The following is a 25,610-nucleotide window of genomic DNA, read 5'->3' on the forward strand; positions in this document are numbered from 1 at the left end:
TTTCAAATCAGTGGGTTTTCCACTACTTTTCTGACAAACGTGTTTTGACAAATACAGTGTTGTAATGTCTTCTTTCATGCGAAAATGGCTTGGTCTGAATAAATTCTCATGTAAACATCATTCAACAGCGAAATGAAACAACTCCACTCTTAATTTGTGTAATAAACTCAGACACTGCCTTTGCTGTGGTATTCTGTTTACCGACCTCCTAAACTGACAGCGCATCACGGCAATGGGTTTGAAACACATTTTTATTTTTTATTTTTTATGTTATTTTATTTTATTTTTTACAGACAGAGATCACAAGCAGGCAGAGAGGCAGGCAGAGAGAAGAGCAAGCAGGCTCCCCGCTGAGCAGAGAGCCCGATGGGGGGCTCGATCCCAGGACCCTGGGATCATGACCTGAGCCGAAGGCAGAGGCTTTAACCCACTGAGCTACCCAGACGCCGGAAACACATTTTTAAAAGCCAGTTGCGGCCCGCCAGCCTACAGGATTAGCTTGCCTCTGTAACCCATCCTTTCAGACCCGCCGGCTTCCCGCGGCTTTGCTCACCTAGCAACCAGGCAGCAACTTCAGACACTTCCGGATCCCCAGACGGAGTTGTCCAATCGGCTCTACAGATTCGCCGCAGCGGCTGATGGGACGCCACAGACTGCGCGGCCGCGGGCGTCTGCACCATGGTGACGGGCAGCGGTGGGCCCGGGGTAGCCATGGCGGCTTGGTCTGTCTCATCCGTGGCTGCTGCGCATGTATTCCTTCTGCTGGTCTTCCCGCGAGTCTCACACGCCCAGACCTTCTCCTTCCCATTCCTGCAGCCAGAGTCCTGCGGCCACAACCAGTACTTCGATATCTCCGCGCTGTCCTGTGTCCCGTGCGGAGCCAACCAGAGGCGGGATGCCCGAGGTGAGATCGTTCAGGGTGGGCCCGAGCCAAAGCTCGAATACTCCGCCTTGTTGCTGCCCTCAGTCCCTGGCACGTGTCTCTGAAACACCTTTTTCCGCCCGCGGGAAGAAATTTTCAGGAAACTTAACCGCCGAAGCGTAAGGGATGGGTTTCCTTGGAGGATTGCAGCTTGCACCCAGTTGAGGTTGGGGAGCCCAGAGGAAGCTACGCCGTGAGCCAGCGCCAGTAATGAATTTCTCCGCGTCAGTCCCCCGCTTCTCATCAGAGGGGTCTTTCGGGAGGCATCTGGAAAGTCGCCTACCAGAGACAGAAAAGAAATAGGGAATTAGCGAAGTATAAAGGAGGAGGTCACAGGACGGGTCGGGGAGGGAACGCAAAGGAGCGCCTATAAACTTTGTTAACTCTTTATTTTGCTTTTCTAATCCTAGAGACCTAGAGCTATAAGGGACCTTAATCAGGATCAGGTCCAGTCTCCTCATTTTACGGATAAGGAAACTGAAGCCCAGTTGATGTTGTAATATCTTATTTGTCACCTAAATTGTGGATCGGAAGAACTTTTGTCTCCTTGCCCTCAGTTTCTACCCGTGTATTTTCCCACTATATCGTGTGTCCTTAATATAGATTTCCTTAGGACTTATACCTTTTATTATCGAATATTACTAATTGCCCTTGAAGTCTCTTTAGATTAAGCTTATTTCTTTTTTCTTGAAACTTCCACCATTTGATCTTAGTTCTCCTCACTGAAACTGCTCAGAATAAGACTTTTTCCATATTCTAAAGTCTAGGATGTTTTTCAGTCTTGATTTGGTCACCCATGGTGTTAACTTTTTGCCATCTTCAAACTTGATTGTCCTCATTTAAGTCATTACATAAGACTGGTCAAGGCTCCCCAGGTGAGGAAATATGAATGAGAAAACGTTTCACAGAGTCTTAAAGTGTAAGGTGGTAGCTTCGTACTTACGAACCCAAATATCCTATGCATTCTACCACATAGACTCCTATGGGATCGGCTTCCACTTGATGTATCCTTAGAGAATGCTGACCTTACCTATCCAGCAAGTTGAATAACGGTTATAAAGTCTACTGTCTGTTTAGAGAAAAATAGTCATTTATTTGAATCAGGATGATTTCGCTAATTAAGTTTTGTTTTGGTAAAGTAAATTTGAGATCATTTAATATATGTGTATGGTTGGATGAAATAGAACTGTAAAATTTCCCATAGCAGTTAGTGAATAGTTTGATTATTAAAATTAAAGTTCAGTACTTTAATAATTGAGTTCTGCTTGCAGTTAAAGTGGTAGGAAACAAAATACCTACTGTGTGCCATACACATTCTAAGCGCTTTCCATATAATAACTAATTTAATACTCATACCAAACGTAGGAGGTAAGTACTGTTATCGTTCCCATTTTGCCAAAGCGGAAATCTAGGCACAGAGTTCAGTAACTTGCTGAAGATCACACAGCTAAATAGCAGAATTAAGATTAGAACCCACATAGTATGTTTCTGGATTTGCTCTTAACAGCTATACTGCTTTTTAAGATCTTAAGAATATTGAAAGTTTACCTATTTGGAGTTTTATTATTTTTGTTTACCAAGGTCAAAATTGGCTCTTTTCTTTTTAGGAACTTCATGTATGTGTCTACCAGGATTTCAGATGATCTCTAATAATGGAGGACCTGATTTTATTTGTAAAAAGTGCCCAGAAAACATGGTATCAAATATTTACTTTAAAATAATTTTACTGTAAAAGGTAGTAAATTGAGTGTCTTTATTTTTTTTTAAATATTTTACTCATTTTAGAGCACAAGTTGGGTGAGGGGAGAGGGAGAGAGAATCCTTGAGCAGACTCTCTGCTGAGTGCAGGGCCCCATGCAAGGGCTCAATCCCAGGACCCTGAGATCATGACCTGAGTGGAAATCAAGAGCCACCTGCTTAACCACCTGAGCCACCCAGGCACCCCTTAACTGTCTTTATTTTTTAAGCTATGTTTTAATGCCATACTCTAATATATTCCCCAACTTTAAAATTATTTAAATTATTTTTATTTTTACTAGAGTAAATTTTGGGCAATCAGTGAAATTTTATGCAAACTTGGAAAAAACAAATGTATTGCCTTGGTTTTTAAAATCTGAAATTAAAAATGCAAAGCTGTGAAATTTGTCTTTATATTTTCTCACAGAGTGACTTTTTTTTTTTTTAATAGATGAATGATACATATAAAGAGCAAGTTGGGATGTGTGTATATTTTGACTGGTACAGATTGAGTTCTGTCTTGGACCTGTTGTGTCAGCAGTCTTATAACAATTCATGTTCATAACGATACCTAAGGTGTAATAAGTTCATGAAATGCCAGTTGCATCATTAAATAGGTTAAATAATATCTGTTGCTGTCTTGTTAGTCATTATATCATAATTTTTGGAAAATTAGTGAATTAGTTACTATATATAATGATTTTTAATTAATGCAAATACATTTTGCAATCATTTTCAAAAATTAGGAGTCTTTGGATCATCTGGTGGCTCAGTCGTTTAAGTATCTGCCTTCAACTCAGGTCATGATTCCAGGGTCCTAGACTGAGCTCCACATCAGGCTTTCGGCTCAGTGGGAAGCCTGCTTCTCCTCCTCCCTCTGCTTGCTGCTCCCCCTGCTTGTGCTCACTCACTGTCTGTGTCAAATAAATACAATGTTTAAAAGAAAATAATTAGGAGTTTTATGAGGCAGTTATTTTGTAGTAATGTTTCTTCTCATCTGGATTAAAAAAATGAAATCTGGCAATTTAATAATTTAAAATACTATTAAATTAATTACTATTAAGTTGATAGTTTAATTTACCAGTTGTCCTGATTTTATGGCTAATTTGATTTAACTTATAAGTTTGATTACCACTTAATACTTATTTTATGTTTTTGGAAATAGTGACCATTGCTGAATTATCAATCATAAAAAGCTCCTAATATGAAATGGGTACAAAGCAAATTTATTCTTCAGTGAAATTACAAAATAATCATAATTTTTAAATAGTCCTCTCTAAATGTACTGCCAAATTTAGGAGCATTTCTTGATATATCCAGTCTTTTCAACCAAAATTAAAAATAATTTCTTATTGTTTTGTTATTACCATTTGTTCTTTTTGGTTACATCCATATTTGGTTTTGCCCCAGGTTAGGAAAAGCCATGTAAGCCCAATTTTGAATGATACCATATTTTATCAAAAACCTTTATTAATACAAACAATAGATAATTTATAATTTAACTTTATAATTATAATTTAACTTTAACAACTTATTTACATATTATTTGTATACCATAAAATTCAACCATTTTGAATCATAGTTTGATTTTGAAAAACTAATGTATTTGAATTATAAAAATTAGAATATGTTAGAAAAGGTAAAACCAAACAATTAATTGGCTATCTTTTGATTAAATCCTTTTGAATTTTGTTGTGTTTTACTTTTATAAATTGAAAAACTGAATGACAGTATTACTTTGAAAGTAAGGACTCATTTGAACTGAAAATCATGAAGAAGAAAGCAGTGTTGCCCAGAGTTAACAGTAGTCAGTACATAGTGATCATATGTAACTTGATTTTAGAATGTAAGCACTGTTTGGCTGTCCAGGAAATTTTTATGTAACTCATATGTGCATGATTTATTAGAATATTAGCTACAAATTATATACTATTGTGGCTTTTTGGAATTACATCACTGATCAAGGAGAAATTTTACTTTTGTTTTAATTTAGAAAGGTATTACTGAAGATGGCTGGAATTGCATTTCTTGCCCTGGCGGTATAACTGCAGAAGGAAAATGCCACTGTCCCACTGGCCATATTTTAGGTAAGAAGTAAATTCTTTATGAAAAAGTAGTAATGAATCTTCACTTAGCTGGTTTGAAAAGGACATTAATTGAAATAGCTAGGTGAACAGTATTTTTTTTAATTGTCTAAAATTTAATGATGTTTAAGACAATAGTAGCCATTGAGAAGAGAATAAAAAGCCCTCCTTAATTAAAAAAAATAAATTCTCAGGACACTTGGCTGGCTCAGTCAGTTAAGTGTCAGCCTTCAGCTCAGGTCATGTTCCCTGGTGTTCTGAGATCAAGTTCTGCATCAGGCTCCTTGCTCACTGGGGAATCTGTTTCTTCCTCTGCCTGCCTGCTTCTCCTGCTTGTGCGCACTCTCTCTCTCTCTTTCTCTGACAAGTAAATAAATAAAATCTTTTAAAAAAATTAAAAAATATTCTTTTTAATATATGATTAGATTGATACTTCCTTAAAATAACATGATAAAGTATATATGTTTCAATTCAGAAGCCAACATGATGCTTAATAGGGACAAATGATAAGCATTTCTATTAATGTCAGGACCCAGATAAAGATGTAAACTGTGCACTTAGGTAAGTGAAAGAAATAGATGATAGGGTAATTAAAAAGGAGGTAAAAATCATTAAAAATTAATTTTTAATGATTTGATTATATGTTTAGAAAACCCAAGGGAATTACTAAAAATCACTATAAATAATAAAGGTTTTATTTATTTTTTTTTAAAGATTTTATTTATTTATTTGACAGAGAGATCATAAGTAGGCAGAGAGGCAGGCAGAGAGAGAGGGAAGCAGACTTCCTGCGGGGCAGAGAGCCTGATGTGGGGCTCGATCCCAGGATCCTGGGATCACATGACCTGAGCGGAAGGCAGAGGCTTAGCCCTCTGAGCCACCGAGGCACCCCATAAAGGTTTTAGATACAAATTTATTTTCCAAAAATTAGCAGCCGCCTTCTTTCTAAACAATTCTTTAAAATGTATGAAAGAGGAAAAAATCTCATCTACAGTAGCAACAAAAAGAAAAAAATGCCAAGGCATAAATTTTAAAAGAAATGTATAAGATTAATCAATTGAAGAAATCTTAGAATGCTCCTGCAGGATACAAAAGTAGGCTTTAGTAAGTGAAATACGTAGGGTGTTCTTGAAGGGGAAAATTAAATATTACAAAGATGTCAGCTCTCCCAATACTAGTCTATTTATTTGATGGAACCCTGGTAAATTCTACTAGGATATTGTTTGTCTGTTTTAGAGACTACACAATTAACTCTAAAATTTATCTGGAAAAAATATGAAAAACCAAGAATATTATGAAAAAGGAGAGAGGAAACAACCCTATCAGGTATTATGCACATTTTATAGCCACTGTAATAACATGTATGGCTGGCATATAGATTACACATACTAATGGGTGGAACTTAAAGTAGAGAATCAAAATAGACCGAGTCTCAGTTGGAATGTGATATGTGATAAAAGTGGCATTTCTTGTCAGTGGAGAAAAGACTGATTAGTAGATGGTGTTGGGGAAACTTGGAAAATACTTAGTTGGGTTTCAAACTTATTTCTTAAAGAAACATAAATTCCAGGCCAGTCAAATATTTAAATACTAAATATGATTCTATAATAGATTATGAAAGGGGAGCCTGGGTGGCTCAGTCGTTAAGCATCTGCCTTTGGCTCAGGTTATGATCCCAGGGTTCTGGGATTGAGCCCGCATCAGGCTCCTGGCTCTGTGAGAAGCCTGCTTCTCCCACTCCCCCAATTTGTGTTCCCTCTCTCACTCTCTTCTGTCTGTCTCTGTCAAATAAATACAACCTTAAAAAAAAAAATCATAAAAAACAGGAAACATTTTTTTAGTCTTGGGATGGAATAGGCCTAAGAATAAGGAGAAACCCAGAACCTATAGAAGGAAATATTGGCAAATTTGACTAAATACAAATTCTAAAATATCATGTAGAAAAATAATAAAGAACATAAGGAAAAAACCTACAAACTAGAGAAAAATTTATAATGCATACAATTAATAGAGGTCTAAGTTCTACAATATATATATAAAAAACTTCTATAATAATATATGAACAAGAGGAAAAGCTAAATTTAAACAATGGCCAAAAATCATGAATAGACTGAATTCACAAACAAAAAAAACATTAAACAAGAGAAACAAGTTCAACATTGCTCAGAGAATAATATTAAAATTTTATTTATTTTTTTTTCTTTTAAAGATTTTATTTATTTGTCAGAGAGAGAGAGCGCGCAAGCACAGGCAGAGAGAGTGGCAGGCAGAGTCAGAGGGAGAAGCAGGCTCCCTGCGGAGCAAGGAGCCCGATGTGGGACTCGATCCCAGGACGCTGGGATCATGACCTGAGCTGAAGGCAGCTGCTTAACCAACTGAGCCACCCAGGCGTCCCTAAAATTTTATTTTTAAAATAAATTTTATTTTTAACCTACCAGATTTTATTATCAACTTTTTTTTTTTTTTTAAAGACTTCATTTACTTACTGGACAGAGAGAGACACAGCGAGAGAGGGAACACAAGCAAAGGTGGTAAGAGAGGGAGAAAGCAGGCTTCCTGCCTAGCAGGGGGCCTGATGCAGGGTTTGATCCCAGGACCCTGGGATCATGTCCTGAGCCCAAGGCAGATGATTCGCGACTGAGCCACCCCAGGCACCCCTCAACATTTTTTTAAAGATTTTTTTAATATGACAGAGGGAGAGAAAGAGAGTGTGTGAGAGAGCACAAGTAAGGAAAGCAGCAGAGGGAGAAGAAGCAGCAGCTTTCCTGCTGAGCAGGGAGCCTGATGCAGGGCTCCATCCCAGTACCCAGGATCATGACCTGAGCCAAAGGCAGATATGTCATTGACTGAGCCACCAAGGAGCCCCTATTATCAACCTTTTGAACTTTCATAGTGTTTGCAAGGATACAAGGTGGTAGTTATTCATATATTACTGGGGAATTATAAATTGGTGCACTCTCTGTGGAGAGCAACTTGACAGTATTTATCCGATGCAGATCATCACCCAGGTAGGCTTTATCTAGGAATTTCCTTTTCTAATGCAGGAAGATACATGTCTGAAGAATTATATGCATGGCTTCTTATTGCAACTTTCATCCTAAGACAAAATAGCATACACGATGTCAAAGTCTGTTAAGAAGATGTTAGTCAGATAAACTGTCATACGTCCATGCAGGCATGTAGGATGCAGAAAAATATGGATTATTATATAGAAAAATAATGCAGTTCTTCAAGTATTGCTAAAGAAACAAATCCAAGATACATTAAAAATGAAAAAAAGCATAGAAAAGTTTCTATGTATTCACTCACAAACGTTTATTTGAGTACTTGCTGTTTATTGGTACTGTTTTCTGTATTTGGTGAGCTACCATTTATGCTTTCTAAAAATTACAAATTCATATGTGCTATGCATACCCTATTTCTGGAGGAATTTACAAGGAACTGATAACAGTCTTGCCTCCAGGGTAGAGAATTGGGTATCTGGGGGAAAAGGGTAGGAAAGAGACTTCATTTTCAAATTCTTCTGTGCCTTTTATTTTTTATTTGTATATTATTTATTCAAAAATAATTTTTTTTAAAGATTTTATTTATTTATTTGAGAGAGAGAAATTACAAGTACACTGAGAGGCAGGCAGAGAGAGAGAGAGAAGGAAGCAGGCTCCCTGCTGAGCAGAGAGCCTGATGCGGGACTCGATCCCAGGACCCTGAGATCATGACCTGAGCCGAAGGCAGCGGCTTAACCCCTTGAGCCACCCAGGCGCCCCTATTCAAAAATAATTTGTAAAAGAAATAAAAACCCAGGCCATCAATTTATTTAAAATCTAGTTAGAAGACAGGATATGCATATGGAAAAATAATTTGCAGAGCAAGATAGCAGCAACAAAATATTTTTATAGAAGCACATATATTCAATCATGAAATGAACATTCTAGACAATAAATGTAAGGAAGAACTCACTTCAGCCAGGGTTGTCTGCGAAAGTGGGCATGAGGAGGCAGTATAATAGTGAGACCTTGAAGAATTAATGATATTTCAAAAGATAGCAAGAAAGAAAACATTTTGGGCAGGAGTAAGAGTACGAACAAGAGCAATGTTATAAATATAAACATATTGTTATATATATGAACATATTGTTACAAATATAAACATCCAGATTGAATATGAAGGGATTATGGAAATAACAGTTTGCTGAATTTAAAGGTGCATTGGTCCAGATTGTGGAAGGCCTTGAATGGTAGGGTGTTCTGTAGGCATAGGGGTTTTGTTGAGCTCCTACTAGGTGCTGGCCATGGTCCAGGGGGATGAAGGGTAAAGCAGTGAAGGAAAGACTGAACAGGAATGCAGTCCCTGTCCTCGTGAAGCTGATTAATTTAAAGAGTGGGGACCAGAAATAGAGCTGTGAAGAGGCTGTTGGGGTGCTGTAGACAGGTGGTGACAAGGACCTAAACCAGAGTTAGAACATGTTGTACTCAAAGGAGTAGATCCCAGAAATATTAAAAGGATGATAATAACTTAGATGAGTGAAGGAATATGGGGATGAGGAAAAAGGAAGTAAAAAATATCCTTGGAATTTCTAAGTGGGGATGAAGGCGATGATGTTCACAGATTCAAATACAGTGTGGAAGTCAGAATGGAATGAGTTCTGAAATGACTTTTGACAGTCAGAGATCACTGATGTAGAAGCTTCAGTTTTAATGAGTTTCTGAGAATGGAGTCTAGATGCCAGGGAGGCCAGATGGTGGCTCTGACACCTAGTAACCCCTTAGAGTTGGGTGACCGCCATGAAACCAGTATTTCACTGTTTTAGAGGTTATATTACATACTTAAAATTTTCCATGGTGTGAGCTCCTTAGAGCCATCTTGAACTTTTTCTCTTAATTTGTTCTGTGGCTTTGTAAGAGGCGCTGAGGGGGAGAGGAAGAATAGAAAGAGGGTGCATCTTACTTCTTACACAACTTCTTTCAACTCTTCCCATTTCTGACATAAGAAGAAAATGCTCAGATAACCAGGTAAATAATTTTTAAAAAATAATTAATACAGACAGTACATATCATTAAAAATATCAAATAATTCATGAGGCTATAAGATGAGAAATGAAAGTCCATACTCCCTACCTATTCCATTTCCCAAAAATTACCCTAGATAATCAATTATTTTTTTCTCTATCCTTTCCAAGTTTCTTAATGTATTGCAAATATTTTGGAGTGTTTATTTGCAGTGTATTTTGGAGAGAGTACCATAAGAGCACATGTAGATTTATTGCTTAAAAGGTCATTTATTTTTCAACTTTAAAATTTTACTCTTTGAAATGAAAGTCATGTATGTATATGGCTAGAAATTTAAATGGTATAGAAAAATAGTAAAACTAAGTGCTTTCCCTTCTTCCCTCACTCTCACTCCTATTCCTCTAATGTAGTCATTATTAAGTTTTGTGTTCTTACAAGAAAGCTTTTTTCTTTTTTTTTTTAAGATTTTATTTATTTATCAGAGAGAGAGAGGGAGAGAGAGTGAGCACAGGCAGACAGAATGGCAGGCAGAAGCAGAGGGAGAAGCAGGCTCCCTGCCGAGCAAGGAGCCTGATGTGGGACTCAATCCCAGGACACTGGGATCATGACCTGAGCCGAAGGCAGCTGCTTAACCAACTGAGCCACCCAGGCATCCCCCCAGAATGCTTTTAGTACTTATATGTCTCTATACAGTCCTGAAAATATTTATATGTTGTCATACTTATTTATAAATATTTGTTGACAAAATTAAAATAAATGTTAATAAATTTTTGAAACTTCATTTAACAAAAGGGCAGTTAAGCTAAAAGGCCATAGCTAGCCCCAGTTCAGTACGAGTAGACTGTTGTCATCATGTAAGAAAATAGGTCTCTATGAAATCAGACTTTCCTCTCCAATTTTAAGTTCTTCAAATTAAAAAAATGTTTATTGAGCACTAACTGCTAGGTGCTGGGATACAGCAATGAATCAAACTTAGGTTCTAGTGGCAAGAGGAAGACAATAAGCAAATGAATAGTGTATGCCAGGGGTGGTAAATGCTATGAAGACAAGGCAGGGCAAGAGAGAGAGAGCAAGTGTTATTTTACATGTATGATCATGGAAGACCTCTTTGGAAAGGTGATATCTGAGCATAGATTTGAAGGAAATGAGGGACAGAGCCATGTAGATGACCAGGGGACTCAGGCTAGCAAGTATGAAGATCCTGAGATGGGAAAGTGTTCAAGGAGCAGCAAATACCCCAGTGTGGCTGAAGCAAACAAGGGTGTGGAAAGAAGCGGATGATTCTGGAAAGTTGGGGTGATTGTGTGCTGATCATGTAAGGCCTTTTAGGCTGTGATAGTGACCTTAGAAATTACCCCAAGTAAGATGGAAGAGTATTGGAAGGTTTTGAGGGGATTGAAATGATCACACTTAGTATTGAAAAGCCTCATTCTAGCTCCTGCCTGGTGAATAGAACCAGGGCTCCAATTAGGAAGCTGTCATTAAAGTCCAGGTGATAGATGATAGCCCTTGGCCTGGGGTAGAGTTGTGAAAGTAGAGAGAATAATTCCGTTTCTGGATATAATTTGAAAAAAAGAGCTAATAAGATTTGCACATCTATTTTTTAAATTTTAATTTTATTGTTTTTAACATGCAGTGTGAAAAGAAATAAGGAGGCTCTAAGGACTGGGGCCTGAGTAAACGGTCCAATAGAATTGCCATTTAAGCCTGGGATGACTATAGAAGAAACAAGTCATTTACCTTTACTTTGGTTAAAATCATTTTTACCACTTTGTGAAAACTGAAAGTGTTATGGATAAAACATTATTGATAGCATTATGATTTGGACTAATGATCTTTGACTCATTTTCCCAATGCTGGTTCTCTGTTAATTCCCTTAGCCCCGAAGTAATTGTTGATCATTTTGATGTGTGTGCACATACATGTTTGTATGTCTGTTTCCTTCTAGAACCCTTTTTTCCTGTTTTTAAAATATACATTATAGCCACAAGAAATATAACTGGCATTTTTATATAAATGTTTCATACCAAAAATATTGTTCTACAGCATACTTTTTTCAGTTATCAGTATGATCTATAGATTACCTCATTCTTTCTAATCTACTCCATAGTATTTCATAGGTTGAATATACCATCATTTTGCTATTGTAAATGTTTAGGTTTTCCAACAAGTAACACTTTAGTAAATGTCCTTATGCACATGGACAAGTGTTTCTGTAGGTTGGATGTCTAAAAATGAAATTGTAGTGTTGAAGGTTATATGAATTTAAAATTTTAATAGGTACTACCCAAAACCCTGAAGTTGTAGAGACATTTCAGCTGTCTGTGAAACTACTACTTGTTTCTGCATACCCACTGTAATAGAAACATGCAGGTAAGAAGTAAAAAACAGGGGCGCCTGGGTGGCTCAGTGGATTAAGCCGCTGCCTTCGGCTCAGGTCATGATCTCAGGGTCCTGGGATCGAGCCCCGCATCGGGCTCTTTGCTCAGCGGGAGCCTGCTTCTCTCTCTCTCTCTCTGCCTGACTCTCCGCCTACTTGTGATCTCTCTCTCTCTGTCAAATAAATAAATAAATAAAATCTTTTAAAAAAAAAAAAAAAGAAGTAAAAAACAAACAAAACAAAACTAGAGAAAAAAATACTAATTTATTATTATGATTTGGAAAATTCGTTTTTGTGTTTCTTTATGTGGGAATGAGGAAGTCTTCACTTTTCTATACTTTGTTTTGGTGGTGTTTAACATGCCTCTTCTGCAGATCAGGTATTTTGAGAATTATTAGAACAATAATTACTAGTGGGCTTTACAAAGTATGTAGAAACTTATTTGCTGACTTTGAGTTACAATTTTGTTTCTAAATCTTTAGTGGAAAGAGCTGTTAATGGAACGTTGTTGTCTCAAGCAACTTGTAAGCTCTGTGATGAAAATAAAAACTCTTTTACAGTGGCAAATGCTTTAGGAAACAGGTAAGCCATGTGCTGGGTGCTGACTTTTTAAATATCATCTTACACTTATATGGAATCTGTACCTTTTAAAAATACTTCCTATGATACCACTTTCCTCACAATAACTCAAAGAAGGATGGAAATAGACATTGACACATAAAGAAGGTGAAGCCTAGAGAATGAAACTGATTAGAGGTCAAGGCTTGGCTCAGTCTCTTATCGGTTGTTTGACCTTGGCAAACTTAGTAAGTCAGTCCTCCTGTCTTTAGAATGGAGATAAACCACCCACTTCATAGGCTTTTATCACAGCTCAGAAATCGATATGGGAATTTTTAGCATAGTGTTTTAGAGTAAACGCTCAGTAAAAGGTAGCTGTTTTTGTTTGTTATTATGTAATTTGTACATAATATATTTTATATATATATATATATATATATACATATATATATATATATATATATATATGGCATTTAAGTATTAACTTCTGTTTATAGCATACTAGCTATGTGCCTGGAACTGTGCTTTGTAATAAAGTATATAAAGAATATATTACTAAGTAAATGATAATTATAGTAACCCAAGAACCCTGATTTATAGCCCTATTCTCTATCACATCCTGTTTCCCCTTCATACATGCATACCACATACACAAACACACACACCCCTGTCTCTCTCTAATTCAGACATAATATCCCTATTTTAACCTCTTCAAATTTTTTTTTTTAAAGATTTTTATTTATTTATTTATTTGACAGAGAGAAATTACAAGTACACTGAGAGGCAGGCAGAGAGAGAGAGAAGGAAGCAGGCTCCCTGCTGAGCAGAGAGCCCGATGCGGGACTCGATCCCAGGACCCTGAGATCATGACCTGAGCCGAAGGCAGCAGCTTAACCCACTGAGCCACCCAGGCGCCCCACCTCTTCAAATTTTTGTTGAGAGAGCTACATGATGACTTCCCTCTAAGCATAGTTTTCTCTTCAGTTTCCAAGATTAAAATAGAAAATAGTTGAGTAGCTTCTGCTGGGGATACTTAGTGTTGGATCACTACTTATCTTAGGTTGATATGGGCTGTGGTGTCCAAATATTGACTACTTGGCTGATGCCCAAGCCTTCCCTTCCAGTACCAACTCAAGCCTAGATCTGTGCCATGCCCCATTCCCTCCTTCCTGCTCTGTCTTACAAGTAGTGAGTACAACAAACCATTCAGTGTCCCCACTACTCTGGTGGATCCTCTTCCTCCCTGTATATCATACATTAATGAAAAATATATTTTCCTAAAATAAATAAGGGTAATGAATGGACTTTGAAAGTGTTTATTGTAGGTTTGGTGAAGGAGTAGATACACATATCTTTTTTAGCTTATGTTTCCTTTTTTGCGTTGTGACAGACAAAATAAGGAAATTAGATTTGATATAACTACATATGAAAACAGATTGGGTTTCATTTGTATGAGTTTTTTGGGCTCTTAATTGAGTGACTTAACCATCTTATTCAATATTATTTATGCCACTTGATATAGTTTCAAAAGAATGCTCTCCTATTATTGGTTAATTTTACTTATTTATTTATACCTTGCTTTGAAATAGAAGGAATGGTAATAAAATTAATCAAATCAATTTAATATTTTTAATTTATTTATTACAAGTTATTACTTAGCTGAATGAATCTATTCTAATTCAGCATTTAAAAGAAGACAAGTGTTTGATGAAATTAGGTCTAGCATAATTCATTGACATTTAAAAATTTTTTTGTTATGTTGACAGATGTGTCCGATGCGAACCAACATTCATCAATACCAGCAGGTCCTGTACCTGTTCAGCACCGAACATTTTAGTAAGGCTAATCAAATTAATAAGGCATATATTTTAAAATTAAGTTGGTAATACCTTTCCATAAACTATTTTCTTATTTATTTTTTATTTATGAAGACAGGGGGATTATGTTTCAGCAACACAGGGAATTTTCCTTCACGTGTAATTTCATCTGCCCGTTATGGAGATCTTGTGAGTATGTTGTAGTTTTTTTGTTCCATCCTTGTTGCGTACTTCCTTTGCTCATTATTCTGGGACTAAAATGAGAAACAGTTCTGATTAAGTCACTTTAAAACAGAAATTATCAATCTGAGAAACATTAACAACTCAGCGTTATTATTTTAAGTACCGTTCCTCTCTTCTCTACCTTGGCTCATCCTTTTTTGGTGATCTCCAAATGTGTAAGCTGGAAAGTTCTTTTATAGATCCTATAAAGATGCAGCAGTATTTATTAAGAGCACCAGAGACTCTTGGCTTGAACCCTGGATTTGCCAGTCATTAATTATATATCCTTGGACTTAATATTTCTAAACTTCAGTTTTATGGTCTGTACATTGGGTATATTAATCAGACTTACCTCATAGTACCTATACATGGTAATCACTGGAGAAATGAGGGTTATTCGTATCTGGCCAGGTTCTTTATTTTGTAGTCGAGAGCATGAGGCCTAGGGTTAGAGCCTTTGCAACAGTTGCTTGTCTATGTCTGCTTTGTAAAATGGGAAGAAGGTGAATGAACTTGAACTGTGGAGATCATGAATCCAAGGGAATAGGAATTAGATGACTAACTAGAAGTTAGTTAATGAGCACTGAAAATACCAAGTATGCCAGCAGAGCTGGGGGTGGACAGGCTAGGATCTGGTTGCTCAAATCATTCTTAGATCAGTGGGAGTGGTTAGGAGGAATTGGAGGACAACCATGATGAAGGTAGAATCTGGGCTCTTGAAAAATAAAGCAAAACTTCCACTTCTCCAGTATTGTCTTATTGGTGTGATAGGCAAGTACCAAATATTTGCAAAACAACAAAATAAACTAAGATAGGGGTATAGATACAGAGCTCTGAGATCACCCCAAAATTAGCTCCTTAGCAATAAGATAGATATCTTCTGCAGTGTTCTTCCCCAGTCTCAGGTTATAGTGACCTTCAGTATATCATTGTCAAAACTTGTAGACCTTTATTTTTATTTTTTTTTCTTTTTTCCCTTTTTAAAATAATTCTGTCAAAAGTGCCAATAAATTTCCTTTTCCTCTTTGGTATCAGATCAGTCATACAGAGCTCCCCTCTCTTTCAGTCTCTTGATCTGGAACATGTCTTTAGTCTTTTCCTGCCTTACATGAACTCAACAGCTTTGAAGGTTATAGGCCTTATAGTCTATGGGATGACCCTTGGCTGGGTCCATCCAGTTTTTCCTCATAATCAGGACGTGGTTGGCAGGAAACCATAAAAAAAGTCTTGCTTTTCTCAGTGCATTGTACCATAACAGAAGGCATGCAGCATTCATATGTCCTTTCCCTGGTGATGTTAACTTTGATCACCTGCTGTCAAGCTGCCATGTCTGCTCTAAGGGTACCATTTTTCCTTTTATAATTGATTAGTATTTTGTGAGGAGAATTTTCAAGATTATGCTTTGTCTTCACCAACCATTAACAATAAGTAACAGTAAGCTTTAGTCTCCTTTGGTGATGCTTGCCTTTATCAACCACTACTATGAGGTTGCCAAATGTTTCCATCATTCTTTCTACATTTATTAATTAACCTTCTACTTTAAGGAAGTAGTTCCCCTTCTTCCCATTTATGTATGTATTTGTTTATTAATGGCAGTATAGATTAGTGGGTTCCTATTTTATTCAGTTGGTTGTAATTCAATACATGCATTGTTTTGATATTCAGGTTGTCCTAGTTTTAGCCACTGAAGGCCCTTCAAGTTGGCTCCTATACCTTTTTGATATATGTCCATCATTCCTTGAGAATTTCTTTCCTTTCTGGCAATTTCCAGGTTCATTTTGTACTTTTCCTTCATCATTCCTGGAATCAACCATTCCTCTAAGAATTTGTGGAGGATAATATTTAGAAACCAGGATTACCACACTTAGTACACCCTTTTAGGAGACATAGCTAAAATACACACACAAACACACACACTTATATACATATATATATTTATAACTATTTATTTTATATATATATATTGAAGTAAATGAGTTCATACTGATACTTGCAATTCTAAAGCAGTTCCTCAGTGTTCCTTCTAACCTTTCATTTTGACAGATTTTCAGTACCTTCTCCAGTAGTGAGAAATCTGGGTCTCATCCTCACTTAATTTGTTTGTTCAGTCTAACAGTCTTTGAACCATACTGCTGTCTTCCATACCACCTCCACATCCTCCCTTCTTCATGCCACTGTGCAGTAGATCCAGTGCAGACTTCTCTGTTAAGAAAAGGTGGGCATGGGCCCCTGGGTGGCTCGGTTGGTTAAGCAACTGCGTCAGCTCAGGCCATGATCCTGGAGTCCCAGGATTGAGTCCCGCAAAGGGCTCCCAGCTCCACGGGGAGTCTCCTTCTCCCTCTGACCTCCTCCCCTCTCATGCTCTCTCTCACTCTCTCTCTCTCTCAAATAAATAAAGTCTTAAAAAAAAAAAAAAAAGGAAAGGTGGGCAGAGAAAGGCAATTCCCTTCTTAAAGTTAATCTGATTCAGTTAATGCATTTCTTCTAAACTTATCAGTCTTGGACACTGATGCTTTCCTAAGGACAAGTTTAGATACCTTGGTTTTAAGTCACTTTAAAACGAGCATTGAGACAGGGTCTGTGTAGTTGTAGGAGACATGTAAACAAATGTAGTTAAGATTATGTGACTATCTTGGCCCAGTCCTCAGCCTGGCAGGTGTAAGAACTTGGTTTTAGCGGTGCACCTGGAGGTTAGTCATGGCCTAAGGGACCACTTCAAAATAATTCAGCCCACAAGAGACTAGATAGATTGAAAAACCAGAATGCATGTTTATTAGTTTATGTTGACACTGTAATTGGCAGCTAGACTAAAGTACTTGTATGACCTTGATAATTTACACTTTTCGTAATTGGATAAGTGTGATTAGAACATGACATATCAAATGTTTTCTTGAACAGTACAGAATCGGAACATAATTAGTTTTGTATAAATTTATGAGAGGCATTTATACCTGCCAATCAATAAAGAATTTTCTGTGTACATGGGTCAGTGTCTTCCCATTATCTTTCCCCAAAGATAGTAATAGTGATCTAGCATCTTATATGTTTTTGTCAACTTTTATTTTGAAAATTTCAAATTCACAGAGAAGCTCAAAGTACAATACCATGACTGTACATATATCTTTCACCTAGGTTAACCAGTCATTAATGTTTTTCCATGTGCATGTAAAATGCACACACACACACACACACACACTTTTTTTTTTCTTTCTGAGCCACTTGAAAGTAAGTTGTAGATGTATGACACTTTACTCCTAAATATTTTACTATGTAGTGCCTAAGAACAAGGGGGTTTTCCCCTGGTATCACATCAAAGAAATTTAAAATTAATGTAATAGATCTACCTGATATATTGTTCATTTCCAAATTTCCCCTTGTTCCAATAATGCCCTTTATGCTCCCTCCCCTTTCTGCAGGGACAGGAGAGGGGGAGGTGAGAATCCAAGAATCAATTTAAGTATCCCACACTGGGGGCACCTGGGTGGCTCAGTGGGTTAAAGCCTCTGCCTTCAGCTCAGGTCATAATCCCAGTGTCCTGGGATTGAGCTCGGATCTCAGCTCCATCTTGGGCTCTCTGCTCAGTGGGGAGCCTGCTTCCCCCCCTCTCTCTGCCTGCCTCTCTGCCTACTTGTGATCCCTGTCTGTCAAATAAATAAATAAAATTTAAAAAAAAAATGATCCCATACTGCAATTAGTCTTTTAGTGTTCTTAATCTAGACCCTACTCTGTTTCGCTTTTGTGGTTTTTGTTGTTGTTTTTGTTTTTATGCCATTGACATGCAGAGTCAAGGCCAGCTCTCTTGTGGAGGGTCCCACAATGTGGACTTTTCTGATTGTTTTCTTATGATTAGACTCAGTGAAACATCTTTTTGCAAGAATATGATAAAGTGTTGTGGGCAGCCATTGCATCGTAACAAAGAGCACATGTTAGGTGGTCCAGTTCCTGGTGATGCTAAATTTGATTGCCTGGTCACCATGGTTATATGCCACTTCTCTTCATTGTAAAGAGACTGTGGTTAATAAGTTAGTCTGAGGTTTTACTTTGAGACAATGTAAATATACATTTAGTGGCCATTGATGAACGAATCTTGCCTGAATCAAGTTTTAAATTGGTCATTTCAGAATAATTTCACAGTTCTCTTACTCCATCTACATTTATTAGTTAGCAGTCTTCTGTAAAGAGTGCTTTCCTTTCTCTCTGTGCTTTTTTCTTTTTACTTTTTTGTGAACTCATGAAATCTTTGTTTATTCAGTGTGTGATAATTGTTTACTGTTATTTTTCTTTTTGAAGCTCAAATTGTCCCACATTTTGAGATAAGCTCTTGTGTTATTTTGACATGTCTCCTTCAGTCCTTTTGTACTTCCTTGGTTTCTCTGTACCACGCTCCAGGCTCACCCAATGTAATTTTTAATAGCTACCTAACACTCTCATTAATACACTGAAATTTATATAATTGTAGTGCCTTTGAATATTTAGGTTTTCTATTATTAATAATATTGCTGTCAACCATTTTATGCAAATAGGTATGTTTTTCCTTTTGGAGAGATTATTTCCTAAAGATAAATTTCCTAAGTGTTTTAAAATTCCTGGTTTAAAATGTGTGGATATTATTTTATGAGAGGATCATGCAGCTTTAACACTGCTGCTAAAATTGTCTGTGGGTTTATTTTACATGAATTTCTGAGCACTGCTTGGAAAATCATTGCTTTCCATTATTTTACTAAAAAACTAAAAAAACTAGTTTTTTTTTATGTTATCTTCAATTTTATACGCAGATGTGGAGTTTTTTTCTTAAAAAGGGAAAATTTTTCCTCCTTAAAGAAATGAAAATAGTGGGGGCGCCTGGGTGGCTCAGTGGGTTAAAGCCTCTGCCTTCGGCTCAGGTCATGATCCCAGGGTCCTGGGATCGAGCCCCACATTGGGCTCTCTGCTCAGCGGGGAGCCTGCTTCCTCCTCTCTCTCTCTGCTTGCCTCTCTGCCTACTTGTTACCTTTGTCTGTCAAATAAATAAATAAACTCTTTAAAAAAAAAGGAATGAAAATAGTGACTTATGATTTTATTTTAGATTTTTTGGGTAGCTATGGTGCAATGTTCCTTATAATTTGGCTTTATCTCCTCTGTACATGTCCAGTAAATTACCCTGACTGGTGTTTCTTGGTGTGTCATTTTTTTAGCAAGATACACAGATAAGCTCCAAAGCAGTGGTTCTTAGCCAGAGATTTGTATCTGCAGCTTTCAGAGCCCATACATGCCTTAGTTCTTCCTGGAGATTGATTTGAAATGTAGCCAGGCATTTTTTGTTCTTAGGAAATCCCACAGGTGATTATAATGTTCATTGTTGAGAATCACCACTTTAGAGATTTTAAATGTTAGTTCTATACATATCCCCAATTTCCTGTTGCTTAGAAATCATTCATAAATATTTCTCTTTTATTACTGGCCAATTTAGTGCAGCATAATAATCCTAAATCAGCAAATGTTAACAATGAAATACTAAATCAGTATCTAGGTTTTCTTTTATTTTCTTACCATTTTGTTCTTTGTTTTTTGTATTACTAAAATGGGCATAGTATTTTTTTTTTATTATAGTCACACTTTGTTTCCTTATATCTTTTGCCTAAGTGACATGATTTTGCAGTACAGTCCCTATGTGTAATAACTGAGTTCAGTGAAAATTCTTATATTTCCATTAAAACTATTTTCTTACAACATTGAGAAGGTAATAGCCATTTCCCACTGGAAAATATGCATACTAATGTTTTCCTAGCGATGTACGTAAGAAATCTTCATTTTAATTTAAAACCAAAACTTACCTTTTTGTGAACAGGGCATGTCTTTCACTTCAGAATGGTTTGCAAAGTATTTGCAGTCATCAGCAGTTGCTTGTTGGGTAAGTTTGAATTTTTTAAAAGTAACTTTATTTCATTTTGAAGACTTGTGCACCTTCTTTTCCCCCAGATAATCAAAGTCTTCTCAGTAGATATATCTCCTTGGTCATATAATATAAGAAGAATAAGTCATTTCTAGTGGAAAGAAAATACACAAAATTGAATGTCTTCCAGTTTGTTTGGCTGGGATTGAGTGTTGGGGGCAAGTGATTCATGCTGTCATTTAGTAAATGTTTATTAATGACCTACTACGTGCTAGGCCCTGTTCTCAAATCAGGTTATATATTTCAGAAAGAGACAGGAGAAAAAAAGTCCCTCACAGAATTATATTCTAAGTAAATGCAGGTGGTTCTAAGTGCTATAAAGACAAATAAACCAGTATAAAGAGCATAGAGAATGGAGGGAGTACTATTTTGTTTAGGATGGTCAGCATATGTATCTCTGAGGATGAACAAAGCCCTGAAGGAAGTGATAGTGAACCATGTAAATATCCAGGGAAAGAATGTTCTAAGCAGAGACCACAGCAAGTGCAGATGTTCCAAAACAGGAGTTCTCTGGTATGTTCATGCTTAAGAAAAGGAAGGAGGCTAGAGCAGCCAGAGCAGAGAAAGTGAGGGAAAGTGGAGAGTTGGATTTGGAGATGAAGGGGGTGGCTATGGCGAGGACCTAGAGTTTACTGTAAGGGGTATAGAAGGATTTTGTGCAAAGGAAAATATGATTGAACTTCAGGTTTTGAAAGGCTCACCAGCATGGAGAGGAGATTTGCCAGAAACAGGGAGACCAGTGAGCAGAGTATTACAGCAATCTGAGTAAGAGCTTGGACCCATAGCCAAGAATGGTAGCATGGAAATGAAAGAAGTTCACTTTCTGGATATACAGTGAAGACTGAGCCAACATGGTTTTACTGAGGAGTTGGGTATGGGAAGGGAAAGAAAGATCACTGCAATGTTTGATTTGAATAACTATAAAAATGGAGTTGCCTCTTCCTGATGAGGAAAACTGAGACGTTTGAGAGGCAAACAAACTCAACAAATTAGTTTTCTTTCAAATATAGTTATTAAAGTTATTAAGGTCCATGTTACATTTCTTTGCCATGGTTCTCTCATAGGTGTATGCCAATCTAACATCTTGCCAAGCTCTCGGAAATATGTGTGTGATGAACATGAATTCTTATGACTCTACCACTTTTGATGCATGCCGACTGTTTCAGTTTATCTTTGAAAATGCTGCTGGACTGCGCACCGTTCATTCTATTTCATTTTGGTAAAGATATCCTGATTGATGAACTGTCATTTTAGCCAAATTCAGTGTAGGTACTTTCACAAATATTAACATTGGTACCCCATTATTAAAACAACTGTGATTGTTTACAGGAGACAGAATCTTCCATGGCTGTTCTATGGAGACCAGCTAGGACTAGCACCTCAAGTACTCAGTACCACACCTCTTCCTACAAATTTCAGTTTTAAAGGGGAAAACCAGGTATAAATCACTAGATTATTAAAGAACAACTATATTTTGATTTACAGTTTTAAAAGGTAGTAAGAATGTTGTTAATCATAATTCTTGATTTTTTAGGTTGTTTCTAAAAATGTGATTACTAAACTAAACCTAAATATCAGGTGCTTGTAGGAATTAAACGATATAGCAGTTAGCAGTCTTACCTGAGTCTATGGATACCTCTGGATGATGTAGTTGTGGTAGCAAGTAGCACTTGTGGGCCTGGGAAGGTTGTTTATATCACCAAATGCCAGACAGACCCAGTCTTCCTGTATCTCTGCATTTCTAAGAAGTGCTTCTAAAGGTTGATTGGGACTCTGTGCCATTTCCTTAGCACTTCACAGATCCAAATTTTTATCTTTTTGACCTTCTAGAATGATGGAATAGATGATTCTTTTACCTACTAACTCCCCAACCATTTTACACATGTGAACACATGCAAACACACACAGACACACATACTCGTAACAGGTGTGAAAGGAGGTTATCCATCACTAGCATTGCCTCTCAATTCTGGAATAATAGTTTTAATGCAAAACACCGCTCATTTATTTTAGGTGTGTTTAATAATAAAGATACTTAGATTAATTTTGCTTCTAAGTAAAGATAGTTGAATATTTGATCTTTGGGAAAAGAAAGGATCAGTCAACATTGACTGTTTCTTTATGGAATACTGCACTGCTTCTAGAGTCTGTAATGTTAATTTATTCTTGTTTTTACTTAATCAGAATAGAAAACTGAAGTTTGTTGCTGCTTCCTATGATGTAAGAGGAAATTTTCTCAAGTGGCAAACTTTAGAAGGAGGTATTTTACAGGTGAGCATACTTCTAGCTGAAGAATTACTAATGTGCCTTGTTTTTGCCTCAGGCAAAAGTGAGGGAAAGACTTGATATTTACTAGATTACAGTATCACTTACATACTATAGTTGGTTTTTATCTTGTGCTTTAAATGGGAATTTCTTAAAACTACTTTAAGTGGTATTATATAAAGCGTATGTTATGTCGGGGTTTAAGAACTCTTGACTATAAGTGAAGAAACATTATTCTGATATTTATCAGTTGTGTTCTTTTGCTATAGCTTTGTCCAGACACAGAGACAAGACTGAATGCTGCTTATTCTTTTGGAACAACCTATCAACAAAATGTAAGTTTCAACTATACTAGTCTATATTTTAGCTTCATTTTTCACATCAGCAATAATTGGAATGATCTTTGAATTTTTGAAACCTTTTTAATAGTAATGAATAATTTCAGAGATATAATATTTTATTATTTGGATACAGAAAATCTTGGTATCTATAGAGTTTAAACACATAATGTAAGATTTTCATAATTATTATTTATCTACTTCTAGGCATATAGGTCTTAAAAATAATATTTATTTCAAGCATTTTATTATATTAATTTTTTAAGATTTTATTTATTTATTTGTGAGAGAGTCAGTGTGAGAAAGAGAGAGAGAGAGAGATCATAAGCAGGGGGAAGGGTAAAGTGTGAAACAGACTCTCTGCTGAGCAAGGAGCCTGACTTGGGACTTGATCCCAGGACCCTGGATCATGACCTGAGCTGAAGGCAGATGTTAGCCAACTGAGCCACCAAGATACCCTATTCCTGAGCATTTTAGAAAAAAGTAAAAATGTTAATAAGTTAAAGTGCTTCTTTTTCTGTCCTTCCATACTTTTTCTCCCCTCTTCCCTCCCTGGCCTTCCTTCCTTTGGGAACCCATTTTTGAAATTACAGTATGGTATAAAGGAATATTATAAGCCATTAAACTTTTGCAAGACATTTGCTTGTCTACAAAAGTACTTCTTGATAAAATGCATATACACACACCATAGAACAAAACTGTGATTTCAGTTTTGATAAAACTACAATGAAAAATGTCATCATGGAAACCAGATTGGAATACAATAAGTCTTTTTAACAGTAGTTATCTCTGGATGGTGGGATTACAAGTGATTTATTTTTTAATTTTTTATATTTTTCAAGTCTATATCATGAACATGAATTTACTTTTTTTTATCATAAATGATTTAGATGTTATTTTAAAAAGAAGAAAGAAATACTATTATATGTTTACCATGAGCCAGGAGAACCAACCCTGATTAAATGTCTGCTGCTGGATGTTCAGCATTTTATCCTTGTTATCTCATTTGATCTGCAGAATAACTGTGAGATATATATCATATGTGTGTGTGTATATATATATATATATGTATATATATATATATATGCACTTCATAAATGAAAAATGGTGCTCAGTGAGATTAGTTAATTGACTTAAGGTCTTGGATCAGGCAAATTGTGGAACCAGTGTTCAATTAGGCTTAAAATCCCTGGTTTTTCCATTGAACCTGGCTGCCTCTGAAGTAGTTCACAGCCTACTAGAGAAGACAGCTATATAGACAAAGAATTGCAAAAATGTGGAATGTGGTGTATTTAAGGTGCCATATTGTTACAAAGGAGGAGTCATCAGCAATCCCTGGGGAAGTATTAAAAGACTTCTCAGGATGAGTGACATTTGGGCTTATAGAACAAATATAAATTTACCAGGGAAGCTCAATGGGGAAGGGAATGTCAGGCAGGAATGTTTGCAATGTCAGAGAGAAATAGAATACTGTAGTGTATTTAGGAAATGCAAGTAGATTAGTATGAATGCACTGGTAGGGAATAGTGGAAGATAGGCCTGACTCTATTAAGGGAAGCTGAATCATAGACAACATAGTACATCAGGAGAAAGAATTAAGACCTCATCCCATAGGACAGTGGTTTTCAACTTTTTCACTGATGTACACTTAATGTTGAGAATGAAGGCATACCCTCTCCATCTGTGTTAACAGGACAAGAACCAGGCAGTTCTTTATTCTCAGTTCTTTTGGCCCTTAAAAAGAATCATATTTCGGGGCATCTGGGTGGCTCAGTGGGTTAAGCCTTTGCCTTCAGCTCAGGTCATGATCCCAGGGTCCTGGGATCAAGCCCCGCATCGGGCTCTCTGCTGAGCATGGAGCCTGCTTCCCTTCCTTTCTCTCTGCCTGCCTCTCTGCCTGCTTGTGATCTCTGTTTGTCAAATAAATAAATAAAATCTTTAAAAAAAAAAAAAGAATCATATTTATAGTATTCAAGTTTGGAAATCACATGGAAATGCATGTAAACAATATAGCTTAAAGATACTTTATTTTTCAAAATTAAAAAATGCTTTAAAAATACTAAATATGCTTTCTAATTTTCAGTGCTTTCATTTTTTTCTTTTATTTTCCAGTGTGAGATTCCTCTTTCTAAGATCCTAACCGACTTTCCTTCTCCTATATTTTATGATGTGTACCTTGAATATACTGATGAAAATCAACACCAATATATTTGGGCTGTACCTGTGTTAAACCTAAATCTTCAATACAATAAAATACTTGTGAACCAAGGTAAGACATCTGTATGCTCTTTCTCTGAGCTAAAAACCAATAAATAAGTCAACCAGCATGATAATTTAGTAAACCATGGG

At 36.6% G+C, this 25,610-nt stretch overlaps 1 protein-coding gene across 2 annotated transcripts in view; it reads left to right on the forward strand.

Moving 5' to 3' along the window:
- Positions 1-325: 325 nt before the first annotated feature.
- TMEM67 (transmembrane protein 67) overlaps positions 326-25,610 on the forward strand; it is a 51,399-nt gene continuing 26,114 nt past the window's right edge. The window contains exons 1-12 of one of the 2 annotated variants that reach the window (XM_059394855.1): positions 326-904; positions 2,530-2,618; positions 4,653-4,746; positions 12,612-12,711; positions 14,454-14,523; positions 14,619-14,693; positions 20,554-20,616; positions 21,723-21,877; positions 21,988-22,096; positions 22,843-22,929; positions 23,193-23,258; positions 25,374-25,530. In XM_059394855.1, coding sequence (XP_059250838.1) covers positions 679-904; positions 2,530-2,618; positions 4,653-4,746; positions 12,612-12,711; positions 14,454-14,523; positions 14,619-14,693; positions 20,554-20,616; positions 21,723-21,877; positions 21,988-22,096; positions 22,843-22,929; positions 23,193-23,258; positions 25,374-25,530 — 1,291 coding nt within the window. In that variant the 5' untranslated portion in view covers positions 326-678. Of the gene's footprint in view, positions 905-2,529; positions 2,619-4,652; positions 4,747-12,611; positions 12,712-14,453; positions 14,524-14,618; positions 14,694-20,553; positions 20,617-21,722; positions 21,878-21,987; positions 22,097-22,842; positions 22,930-23,192; positions 23,259-25,373; positions 25,531-25,610 lie in introns of those variants that run through there. The other variant, XM_059394856.1, reaches the window with a different exon arrangement.

This window comes from Mustela nigripes, chromosome 3 (genome assembly GCF_022355385.1).
Source record: "Mustela nigripes isolate SB6536 chromosome 3, MUSNIG.SB6536, whole genome shotgun sequence".
In the NCBI taxonomy this organism is placed as follows: Eukaryota; Metazoa; Chordata; class Mammalia; order Carnivora; family Mustelidae; genus Mustela; species Mustela nigripes.